Genomic DNA, 12,810 nt, shown 5'->3' with positions numbered 1-12,810 from the left:
ATGACAGATGACGTAAGGCTATTCCTCCTTTAACTTAGCAGATTAAGTCACTTCTTAATGTCTGAAATGCACTAAAGCCTCCTTGGACAAAGCACTCCCTGTATTTATGAAGCAGACTTTTTCCAGAGCCAAGTAAGTAACAGGTTTGATATTATTTCTTCAAAATACTAGCAGCAATTGAATTGTTTCATACGCTTATATTACCTGCCAGTTTTCCTTTGTTTGAACTAAGGTTGTTTTATAATTATTTCAAGGGGATAAAAATTGTTCCCAGGCTGAAAGTCACTATGCCAAGTTACAGCCCAGAGCAGGCTTTTATCAATAAATTTTATGCAAACCTGAAAAAACAAGTTTACAATGGAAACACTGACAGACTTTGAGCTGTAGCAGAACCAGTAAGTTACTGCTTTAAATGGGCTGGAATGATGAGGTTGTTAAACTGGAACACCTTTATGAATGCGACATATTGATGACAGTTGCTGGAAGTTTTGGCAGCTAGAACAGGATCTAGCAGAAGAAAATCATTACTGGTGCGCATGGGGGAGAGCCCTGTGGCCAGAGAGATCTCTCCGGAGAGCTTACATGGCCGATTTGCGCACCAGTGTTTGTCAGCTCAAATGGGCTTGGGGTTTTGGTGAGAAGCAGGCAGTACCACAGGTGAAGTCTCTGTGAAGAACCTCGTCCATTATACACTGGTTTCAGATGCCAGAATTGCATCTCCTTGCACTTAGAGCTGTTGTTTGTGCAGGATTTGGGGTGTCCTTGCACTCCTCCGATTATGGATCAAAATCTGTAGACACGCTCAAGTTGGGCTTTTTGAACAGATCTGTAGTTGGCAGTGCTGCTCTCTTACCAAGAGGACAACTTAGAAATGCCGTAGATCCCATCTTTAATGAAAAGTTGTAGCGACTACCATGTCAGCCGTAGGGTTTTTCCCTGTTGCTTTTTTTCTCTCCAAAGAAGTTGCTAAATTTACTAATGTTGTTTTATTCTGAATAATTATTCTGGGTGTGCTACTGAGGAAACTGAAAGGTGTAAATTTGTATATTATTTTAGAAGTGTAATGTTTTGTTTTCACAGACTGTCATCTGCTGATACACAAAGTTTGATACCTTCTGATTATTTTTTTTTTAATGTTTTTGTCAACTGGTCAACTGAATCACAAGAATTCTGTGAACTGTTAAGCAAAAGCCAACCAATTAACAGTGTTAACTGGTTTTAGTGTGCATGCAGTCATCTGAAATGAGATTCTCCAGTGTTCAGCTTTGTCTGAACAGTGAAGAACTGGAGTGTGTGTGCCTCAGCCTTCTGACACCGTTTCCAATCTCTTTGTGTCTTCATTCAGCAGCACTCTTCCCTGCTGTGACTAGTAGACGTGAGGGCATTTCTCTCTTGTATTGCCTTTGTGTGCTTATTAAAAAAGAATCAGCAAATCTGTTGAGTGCATGTTTAATGTAACACAGATGTGGGCACACCACACCGTTCATTCTGCTTTACCAGTCTTCAGCTTTTTGTATTTCATCAGTGTTGCTTATTATTTACAGAACGTAACTTGAGACAGTAGAACAAATTTTTAGATTAAAAAAATCAAGTTGTGTGGAATGTTTTTCGCTGTCCAGACCAAACAGACCAGTTTGCCAGGGGGGTGATGGACGAAATCAATGCACTTTATGCTAGCACTGGTGGCACTTGGTTGAAAAGCAACTGACCTTCTTATCACCAAGACGAGAATTATCTTTTATCACCAGGATGAACATTTTAGCATGAAGGAGCAGAGGGAACAGTAAGCACCGTGTACTCTTAAGTACTTCTTCCATTTAAAAACAAGAACAAAACCTAAAAACGACCACAACCAAACCCGCAACTCAGAAATTGCCAAACCTTCCAGAAATTCACTGTGATGCCTAGAACTTTTGTAGTACTAGCACCTTCTCTCTGACCTGCTTCTAAGCCAGACGTTAGAAGCCAGCATTCACTGATGTTCTGGTTTCTACAGAATAGGTCTCATTAAAAAGCCCTATTCTTTCCTCATTTTTACAGCAGTCTTGCTTACAATGCTTCAGATACCTCTTCTCATAGTACTACAGAATATTAGAGAAAATAGCAACGTTTATCTGAAAGACAGTTAATGTAAAAACCACTGTGCAGTTTTGCTGCTTGCTCCCATATGGATGGTTATCTAACTTTCCTGAATGCCTAATAGGAAAGTGTCTACATAAAAAGTTACCGGTTGGCCAACAGTTAACTATAAACTACATGACGCTTTAGACATTCACTCTTTAAACTTGTCAACAGAAGCTACAGGTGCTGTAGAGAGGTTGAACAGCCAATGGGGGCTCCTTGGCTAAGTGAAATTTTGCCATTTTACTGCTTTTGGAAGTTAGGAGTAGGACAAACAGCAAGATGTGGATTGCGCTGGTTGGAGCCCTTTAATTTCTTTGGAATTTTGCCTCAACATTTTGCATTTCATGAAGGCAAATGCATACTTTTGTTTACTACTTTGTAAGAATCTAATAGGTAAAACCAGGCACTTATTTGTATTCCTCTGGTGTAGGTTCAAAAAGACAACAATACTGTCATGTGACTGTACCTGCTACAAGTGAATCCTGTTTATAACCCCAAAAAAAAATAAATCTAAGTGGCAGGAGAGGTGCTTGCTCCAGAGTCGTCGTACTTAATAGTGAAGCTCTAACCACTGCATACAGCTGTTAGTCAGTGGAATCATTTTAAGTCATACATAGATTGTGGAAGTCATCTATTTACCTAGCGATTAGGTTATTCTGATTCAGAGAAACACTGCGAATTGAACAATACAGTTTTAAGACATTGCACTTTTTGCAAATGAGGAAAACTAAGTACCTTTATGCAGTAAACTGCAATTTTCATGCTGCATTTTTTAGCTTGGATGCATAACACTGTAATTAGCTAATGAACATCTAACAAAAGCAGTGCAGCAGGACAGGTAAAGCAGCGAGAACATCTGTCAGCAGAAGTAAAACTGAAAATCTGACTGATGACATTTTACTGGCACTATTAATGACAACATTTGTTATGGTGTCTTAAGCCCTTGCTCTGCTTTGCATTCTTTTAAGTTGGAGAATTTCCACTTTTCATTTCAGCCTCCCTGCTGACAAACCGACTTTCCATCTTAGCATAACCATAGTTCAGCTGAAGTGAAGTCAAGTCAAGAGCTTTTTGTCTCTCCTGAAGTTACTCTCAAAGAGGATCAGCGATAAGCATTACTCTGAGCTGCTGTAATTTGTTACGCAAGTCAGGGATGTAATAATCTCATTAACAAAACCAGAACTTTACCAGATAGTCATAATGTATTAAAAATATAAACTGGCTGATGTTTTTCTCTGCTGTGCTGGAAAGCCAGTACCTTTGGCTTCTATACCTTGTTTGCAAAACACGTTGTTGATACCAGACAGAGCAACGATGGCCAAAACACACTGAGAGGCCAGTCACCTAATGGGAGAGCAGCAAAGATGACACCAAGTCATGAATGACACGTAAGAGGGTCTGTTCCAGTAACGTTTACTGCAGCCAAGCAGCGAAGCGAAGAGCGCAGGGCCGGGGGGGGAAGTCTGTCACCATTAAAAGGCAAGGGTGTCAAAGACTCGAAGGAAAACAGATTTTAAAAGGGTGCATGGGTTTCAAGTCTGGGAGGGGACTGCTGAAAGGGAAAGGTAACAGAGAAACAAGGCTCCAGAGAAAACATCTGCGGAAAGCAAAGCTTAGAAGGCAAGTACTCTGTGTGCTATTGCCAAGCAGCTTAAAAAGAAAACTTCTTGTTAGATGGGATTTTTTCTTCCTGACTTTTGATCAAAAAGGATAGAAGCAGTTCATTGTACAGGATCTTTACAAAGAACCAAGATGGGTAGTGGAGAGCACTGATCAAAACTGTGCATTTGGCTTGGAAAATCAGTAACTGCAGTAGCCCGAAAGAGAGATGAAAAAGCGTGCAGCAGACCCAGGGTGATGCTGTTGGGAAAGGACGGAGAAGAAAGCAGGGCTAGGCAGCCTGTAACACAACTCTTCAGGGGTAGGGCGTTCCAAAAGCTTAAAGGAATTCGGAATATTATTTTTTAACAAAATACTGCTAAGGGAGGAACCTAGCCTGCAGTTCTTTAGCACTGTGGCCAGTATCAACCTCTGATGTCTATTAGGCCACACGTGTGTGTCTTCTTTATTATTGTCATTTTTTTAACAGGCATTCAAGAAAGGTAAAGTATGGTAAACCCTACTATGAAGACTCTAGTTAATCATAGATTTTTTTTTTTCTTTTGTCTTAACTGCATGTTCCTATTTCCTTAACGCTTCAGTTTTCAAACTACTGACACTGTCCATCAATTTGAGCTCTATCTAGGTTGATGCACTCTTATTTTCTGTAGAGAAGTGAGAAGAAACAGTCAGATCAGTAAAACTCTGCTGATATAGATCCCCAAATCTGCAGACAGTATACTTGGTTTAGGTTGTGTCTTCCTATTAATTTAGCACACTGCCCCTTAGTTGTAGAAGAAAACTGGGAGACGTTTCTTTGAAATGTAAAACCATATGAATAGACGCCATGTCTTCCAGATCAAATATTACAGAATCTACATACTATATTTGTGAAGACCTTGTATTTTTAAAGGCTTTGTCACACCTCATATTTCAAAATAAATAAAACTTTGTGTGCTGACAGGTTCAAGTGGAAGGAAAAGTGCTGCTGTTGCACCAAGTCATTTTTCTGCATCTATTTTGCATGTAGGACACAAGCAGAGAGAGTGAGAAAGCCGCGGTGCTGTAGAGGACCTCAAGGGCTCTTGCCCCGCTATTTAGAAAGTCAAGCAGAAGGACAAGAACAGCTTTTCAAACTGACTGACAACATCCAAGATGAGTTGTAAGTACTGACCTACACAGTAAGTAGTTCTGTTTGCTGCCATCCTATCTTCACATCTTTGGGGAAGAGGGACTAAAACTGCTTTACACACACACACACATGTGCGCACGTGCACGGACATTTCGTTTGTTTTCTCTTGGTATGGATCAGCAGCACAGCCTGAGCACCTGAAGACTTCCACACTGGCCTGTCCACCGCTGTATAGGAACATCACTGCAGGTGCCCCAGGGCTCCTTTGGTTCACTTGTCCCTAGCTGCCATTGAGCGCCCATCACATACAGGCCTTGGAAGAATCAGAGCCTTGGTTTGTTGACTCCTCCTGTTAAAGTCCCTGGTCCTCTTCTAGCATTACAAAAGATGAAATCTCAGTAAGTTTCTAAGTAATCATTAGTCCATTTAACACGCATATAATACACGCCCAACCCTCCACGTACACTGATTAAACAAGTACATGTTTTAGGCCTGTATTATTCTTCCTCCGTAACACTCATACAAGCAGAACTAGTGTCTCTTCCCTTATCTGTCCCTTATCTTCTATTTCTCACAGCCCAAAGCCTAGGAGAGTGGGTTGTGATTCCGTGACAGCAATACCTGAATCACCCCTCACCTGCACAGGGTGCACTCTGAGGTGGCCCTAGTTTAGAAGTGAGAGAAACTAATTTGTATGCCTATGGTTCATGTTATTCCTAAGCTACAGCTGTTAACAGTTAATGACCAGATTAACCTGCAAAAAAAATCCACCGCCCCCGCCAAAAAGTCAATACTGAATAATTTGCATGGCTAATACAGTAAAGGCGCATCTGTGTTTGAATGCCCTGGATATGGGTTCAGGAAAGCAAGTGAAAACAGTGTATAAATGTTACTAGTGGTGAGGTTTGAGAGTATGAAAAAACCCCCACATAGAGAGCGAACGCATGGAAAGATGTCTGTACATTTGTTTCTGCCTCTGTACTCAGCACTGGTGAGGTCACACCTCGAGTGCTGTGTCCAGTTCTGGGCCCCACACGACAAGACAGATGTTGAGGTGCTGGAGCGAGCCCAGAGAAGGGCAGGGAAGGTGGTGAGGGGTCTGGAGCACAAGTCTGATGGGGAGCGGCTGAGGGAGCTGGGGGGGTTTGGCCTGGAGAAGAGGAGGCTGAGGGGAGACCTGATCGCTCCCTACAACGACCTGAAAGAGGTTGTAGCCAAGTGGGGGTCGGTCTCTTCTCCCAAGTAACAAGCAACAGGACAAGAGGAAATGGCCTCAAGTTGTGCCAGGGGAGGTTTAGGTTGGATATTAGGAAAAATTTCTTCACCGGAAGGGTTGGCAGGCACTGGAACAGGCTGGAACCATCCCTGGAGGTATTTAAAAGACGTGTAGCTGTGGTCCTTAGGGACGTGGTTTAGTGGTGAACTTGGCAGTGCTAGGTTAACCGTTGGACTTGATGCTCTTAAAGGTCTTTTCCAACCTGAACGATTCTATGATTCTACACAAGATGTCAGTTTGTTGGATTGGGGTCTTAAGGCACAATTCATTACTTAACCTGCTCTCTACCACAGTTACCTAAACAGCTGTTTTGCATCTGTCATCCGTCAGAGTACCTGCCAGGGCAAAGTAGTCAAGATGGTGAAGCTCGTAGAGAGAGGTACCAGTTTAGCAGGGGATCTTCATTTCACCAGTGTCAGTGATCAGGCTGTGAGAGCTGTGGGCCACTCTAGATTGTGCCTTCAGCTGCCTGTGAGGAAGGGTTTGTAATCTGCCGCTTGCTTGCAGCCCTGTGACCTTACACTCTCATTACCCTGTTTTCATCCCATTTAAGGGTCTTTAGACATATACAGTCTGGCTCTTAGGAGGCAGCAAGAACTGAAAGAGAGCACTTTGTGACCAAAAAAAATTGTCAGCTTTTTGCAGGTGTACCCCATAAGCAGATCAGTGGGCTTTTGTCGAGTCACACTGTTCATTTACTGTGACTGTCACCATTAGGAACATCATTCAACGAGAAAACAGTGTTTCTTGTCACGGAAAATAAGTACAAAATTATGCCTCTGACTTTTATCCTAGTATCGTAATCAGAAACACATTTAAAGACCTGATTATTTGCATATTTTCCTTCAGAGTTAAATCCATAAAAGGGGGTTTAATACCTTGCTCTACTGTTCTAACTAAATGTTTCCACATTTTTTTCCAGTTAGGCTCACTGTTTCACTTCTGGAAAATATTGTGTAATTACTTCCTGATGTTGTTAAAAAACCCACAAATTCTCCAGAGGTCTGGTTGCTTCTACTTTGTTCTACTGGATCATGTTTCATTTAATTTTTCATTTTATTAATTTGAGATCTTTTTAATAGTGTAGAAGTATGGGTTAAAAAAAAATAAAGTTGTTGCACCTTGAAGTAGTATCTTAAAAGGTTAAATACCCATACTAGAGCACTAGATACAGAGAATAAAGTAACAGCTGGCAAGAAAAAATGGGTAATGATGCATGACTCAAACTTAGAACAAAATGTAGAGCTTGAACTACAAATTAGCTAATGTTTCTGTGCTTCACCATTAAATCACTGACCTCCGTTTCTATTCCTCAAAATATATACATGACAGCACTAAAAATCATGTATGGAAAATTAGATACATAATCGGTTGTTCTTATGGAGAAAATACAGACCCGTAGCCTGATTACTCAATTGCTTCCACTGAACTTTAGAGTAGCTTTTAATGCCTCGGTTCTCTCGATGGATGTCCCCCATATAGCAAGCTCCAGTACCATACATCAGGAGAACAGCTGTTCTGCTTTTGTGGGTATACAAAACCTTCTCAAGTTTCTCAGCATTGCTGTGACAGTTGCTGAGGACAGTGATGCAGTATTAGGGGTTTCTGATAATCGCCTTTTCATCTTCTTTCCCCGCTGGAAAAGAAGCAGAAGAAAGCCAGCGTGCCAGCAAGTTTCCTCTGGTTTTGCTTCTAGTGGAAGTCTGGCCCGAGTCAAAGCTAGCATCTCTGTAAAATACTGTACTCGCTTTTATGTGCCTGTCCTAAGGAAGACGACTATTATTCTGCAGGCTATAATGCTGCTCTATTTTAAAATTAAGTTTTCTATGACACTTCATAAAAAATACCACTCTCCCTCCTACTTCTTTCAAAGACAAAACCTTACGCCAAAGTGCTTGAACTCTGATGGAAAACTGAGGGGCAACTGCTAGTTTCAGTAACTGTGTTAACCTTGTGTTTCACCTACGTTTTTCTAAGCTGAAATACACATCTTTGTCCATTTTGTTTTACTGAAAGGAACACAATTCAGTTATCCTATCCTGTAGTTTCATCCAAGGTTAGAGCTGGGCAAAGTACATTACAGGCCTTTTTTTTTTATTTTATTAGAATGGCTGTGCTCTTCTCAGCAGTTAAATGAAAATGTAAGTAAGTTGTTAACTTGAGTAGTGCGTGTGCCTTTCTCGGGTTTGTGGAAGGGCGGGCACTGTCAGCTGACATGGCTAGGAGGCATAGGGCAGGGAAAAGCCAAATTCAGCACAGAATACCATCCTTCAGAGGACTATTAATAGCAGGTTACAGGAATTATTCTTCTATACCACCTGTGATCTGACCTCTTGAAATATTTTTGGCTATTAAAATTCCATTTATAGGTATGGGTTTATTTGCATACAGCTCAGAGTAATTTGTGCAGAGTGTTACTTAAATGGTAGAGCCAACAGTAGTTGTGGAGGTGGTAAGCTCTACCCAAATGCTTTACTCGACCCAAAACTCTTAGTACTGACAATCTTCAGTGGTTTCCAAGACAGTGGAGTATTTTGCAGAATGTATTAGACCAACAGCAGACAGATTTGTATAAGCAACAGTCCAGAAAATAGTAATTTTGAACCTACCTGAGAGCACGAGAATCTTAGTTTTACAGATAAGCTTCTACTGCTGAGGGCTGTTGACAGAGCATTGTTACTCTCTTTAGCACTCTTTCTTAGTTATGATTTCATATTTCATTTTCTGATTTTTTTCAGCATTTCAAAAACCCCACTAATGAGGTTCACTTCAGTAGTAAATCAGAAGTGGGGGAGAAGCGTTTGTGTGTGAAGTATCTATTTCACTTTTGCATTCCTCACTGTTTTGTTTTGTGGGTTTTTTTTTTCCACACATCAACCATTGCAGCCATCATGATTCTCAATATTCTTAACTCACTCTTTTCTACCTCTGCTATTCATCACTCAGACTCATCTCTCTGGGGAAAGCTGCTTGCTGCTTAACCTTTCACCTCAGTGTTAAACAGCTAATTTCTCTTTTCTAGCTACTGATCCTGGCAGCAGATTAAACTTGTTTTTTGTTTTTCAAGGCAAGGGAGGTGTGTGGTAAAAGGAAGCGCCGTAGGTTTATAATGTGTAGAAGGATAATGCTTTTGTCATAAATGTCTGCAAACCTTTCACATACCAGCAGTGGAACTGAAGTTAGTTACAATTAGATGTCAGTATTAGGACTTGCAGTGTTCCAATGCAAGGAAATTACTCTTCTTAAACCTGGTTAAAGGATATTTTTATATGCCCTTTCAATGTCCAAAGCTAGAAGGCAGGCATTTAGTGCTAATATTTGATTTACAGCATGATCTTTTTTAACTGGGTGAGAGGGTACTTCATCAGCTTGATTTTTAGAACAGTTTAAATTACATCTGTATGTAATTGTACTTGTTACACTCTTAATTTTTCTGAAAGACTTCTAAAGGTGACTCAAAACATAACAAGTGAAGACATTTGTTTACTATTATTAGCTTCAAGTGAGTAGTTTTTCTTTTTTTTCTTCTTTGCAGTTTCATAGCAGTGGAGAACATAGACAGCTATTGTGTTCTCATTTCATCTAAAGCTGTTTATTTCCTGAAAAGTGGTGACTACACAGACCGTGAGGCCATCTTCCTAGAAGTCAAGTATGATGATCTCTACCACTGCCTTGTTTCAAAAGACCACGGGAACGTGTACATACAGTTGACGAAGAAAGCTGTTAATACAAGTAGTGGTGTAGCAATGCCAGGCCCATCCCAACAAAAACCAATGGTAAGGGTCTAGCACCTATTGTTTCATTCATGCGGGTGTTTCTTTTCCCCTTTATGTGTGTACTGGTGCTGAAAGTGTTTGTAGTCATTAGCGTTTGGTTTCCTGTGCTGCGCAACAATGAAAACTTTGTTCTGTCAGCAGTGAAAATTGCTGCTGCCGAAAAGGTTTAGGTGACAGCAGAACTTGCTGCCTAAACTCCTAGGAAAAACTGAAGGCATAAACCTAAAATATTCCTGCAGGCAGAAAAGTTACATTAGGAAGTATGTATTTACCTGAGAAAGGCTTTTAACTTTACAGTACATACATGGAACTTAAGTACTTTGCTATCTATTTAGTCTTCTCCTCCTATACATAGTATTTTTTTAGTGCAAAGCATCTAAGATTGGAAAGATTTATGTCATGCATGTAAAAAGTTCATCAGAACTCTCACATCTAAAACCCATAACAAGTTTTTTTGCTTCATTACAGTAGTTGCTCAGAGCTCTGTTTTACAGGCAGGGTTACAAGCTCACCCCTGACCCAAGTCAGTTTACATTCCAAACAGACAAGCCAGATAAAAGGTAGGAGGGGAAGCAAAGGAAATAACTTCAAATATTGCAAGATGTTTCTGCTCTCATCCTAAAATACCTGTCTCTATTTACCTGTCTCTCCCTGTCTCACTTCTTCCTTACTTCAGCCTCAGCACTGAGAAGGAACCTCCACTGAAACATTTCCTCACAGGAGACTTCAAACCTAATCCCTTCAGTTAGTAAAGTAATAAAAATAAGGATGTTCTGCTTTGGACGATAGCAGTATCACATTAACAAAAATCACATTTCTTTTTGCAGGTGAAAGTGAAATCTGAAGTTCTTGCAGTGAAGCTATCTCAAGAAATAAACTATGCAAAGAGCCTTTATTACGAACAACAGCTTATGTTAAGACTCAGTGAAAATCAAGAACAATTAGAGCTGGACTCTTGAAACCTCTTCTTTACTGCCAGAGTGAACTGCAAGTCTCAGTCTGGAGCCAATGGTATTCTGTAACTAGAGAAAGCACTACATGGGGGGGAAATAAATACGATTTCAGCATTTAGCTAAATGGAATCATTGTGCGTAAGGAAACAAGTGAGGTGGGCTTTTTTTTTTCCTTTTTAAAGCGTTCGTTGTATAACAAAGATATAGGTGAAATGCATTTGGTTCTGGGAGAAGCCCTGTATTTTGCTAACATGTATATATGTACAACTGTTTCATGTAAATAAGAAAGTACAGACCAGAGTGTTGGTATAAATAGAAGTCTGTTTACTGTGTAAAGAAATTAAAGGAGCTATACTGAGTCTTACTGCACTACCTGAAACTAGCCATTCTTTCTCTCTTTTTTTTCTTGAGAAAGCTGATTTTCACAGTGCAGGAATGTAGATAAACATTTAAAAAATAAAATTAAGAGTTAATTGCAGTTGTTGGAGCACAGACGTCCTGTGGTTTGGAGCTTTAACACTGTGATCAGGATGCATTGTTTGGGGTTGGTTGTTGGGTTTTTTGTGTTGGTTTGTGGGTTGTTTTTTTTCTGTAAATCACTAGTACAGCTAAATGTACGTATACCTAGTGTACCACTGAGATTTCATCCTCCTTTTTAACAAAAAAAATTGCATTTTATTAAATACTGCAGCGAGGAATCACTAATTCAATTACATTTTCAAAATATTAGAAAACAAGAAGTTGATTCTGTTCTGAATAGAGCACTCAAACCTAGCAAAGTCTGCACCTCTGAAGGCCCCTGCTTCTAAGGTGTTTTTACAGTAGCTCGAGTAAGCAGCCTTGGAGATTGAAATCTTTTCCTTTGCTCGGACTGAGTAAGCGTATATAGTTGGCTGGTTAGTGTGGGATTCTGCTAGCGCTGGAAATGCCGGAGGGGTGGGGGGAGAGGAAATCACTGCATCATTTGTCTTCATGACAACCTCTTCAAAATGAAACTTTTTGAAATAATAAAAAGAAGATGCTTTCTCAAATGTTGTACATCAAATCCGTATTTGTCTCATCAACTTCAACCAAGCTGAAGACTGAGGAATGAGTGTACTTACATACCGTTATTCACAGAAACTGGGAAATCTCATTGCTCCCTGGAGATAGTTCAGCAACTGTGCTGAATGGCTGCATGCACTACGGCACTTTGCTGTGCCAAGGTTTAAGTGTGAATACACAACTTCCCCAAAACTGCCAAGTAACCTACATTCTAAAAGTGTTGTTTTGCAAACCTTTGACTCAATGTAAGGAGCCCGCTATAGCTTTACTTTCAACTTCATTTACCTTGCAGTAACCTTTCATAAAGGCATACAGGAGTATTTTTAAACTGAAGATTAGAATTAAACCAGTTCTCAACTCCTGTAAAGTCAAAGGCAGAGGACAATTGTGTAAGGAGAAAAAGTGGTGTCAGTAGATGTGTGTGAGGTCTGTGACTGGAAACTGAAATCCATAAAGATCCGTTACACAAATGAAACTAATTTAATGCATCACTTTTGTATATTGCTCTGTGTAATTTTTAAGTAAAACACAGAATTCAACAAGTGCATTGGCTCAACAGTGCTTTAACATGTTCAGTCCTGTTGGACTCTGCTACCAAGACTCCCTCCTTCTCTCGCCTGTAATATTCTTTTTTAATGCAGCAAATATCTCGTGGCTAAGGACAGCTCACTGCTCTGTTGAGAATTCACAGGAGAATGGCTGGAATACTTACGTAAGTTCTGTAACAATTATATAAGGAGCTGACGTGCAAACACTTGAAAAGCAGTTTGATAGTGAAGCCTTTGAGTTACCTCAACTCAGGGAGCCACACTAGATTACAACCGAGCTAATTTGTGGTTTTGTTTATTTCTTCTGGTCCGTGCTCTTAACCTCTTCTTTTGACTGTTGATAATGATGAAACAGAAC

The 12,810-nt window shown here is 40.2% G+C and overlaps 1 protein-coding gene across 2 annotated transcripts in view; it reads left to right on the top strand.

The window, feature by feature from the left end:
• The window catches only part of VPS13D (vacuolar protein sorting 13 homolog D (S. cerevisiae)), a 103,775-nt gene extending 92,546 nt beyond the window's left edge, over positions 1–11,229 (top strand). For both annotated transcript variants that reach the window (XM_009702077.1, XM_009702076.1), the window contains 3 exons: positions 4,754–4,885; positions 9,667–9,907; positions 10,735–11,229. In XM_009702077.1, the coding sequence (XP_009700379.1) occupies positions 4,754–4,885; positions 9,667–9,907; positions 10,735–10,866 (505 nt within the window). In that variant the 3' untranslated portion in view covers positions 10,867–11,229. The remainder of the gene's footprint in view (positions 1–4,753; positions 4,886–9,666; positions 9,908–10,734) is intronic.
• Positions 11,230–12,810: the final 1,581 nt, after the last annotated feature.

This window comes from Cariama cristata, unplaced genomic scaffold, assembly GCF_000690535.1.
Source record: "Cariama cristata isolate BGI_N322 unplaced genomic scaffold, ASM69053v1 scaffold15116, whole genome shotgun sequence".
Taxonomy (NCBI): domain Eukaryota; kingdom Metazoa; phylum Chordata; class Aves; order Cariamiformes; family Cariamidae; genus Cariama; species Cariama cristata.
This window is presented reverse-complemented; position numbering and strand designations above follow the sequence as displayed.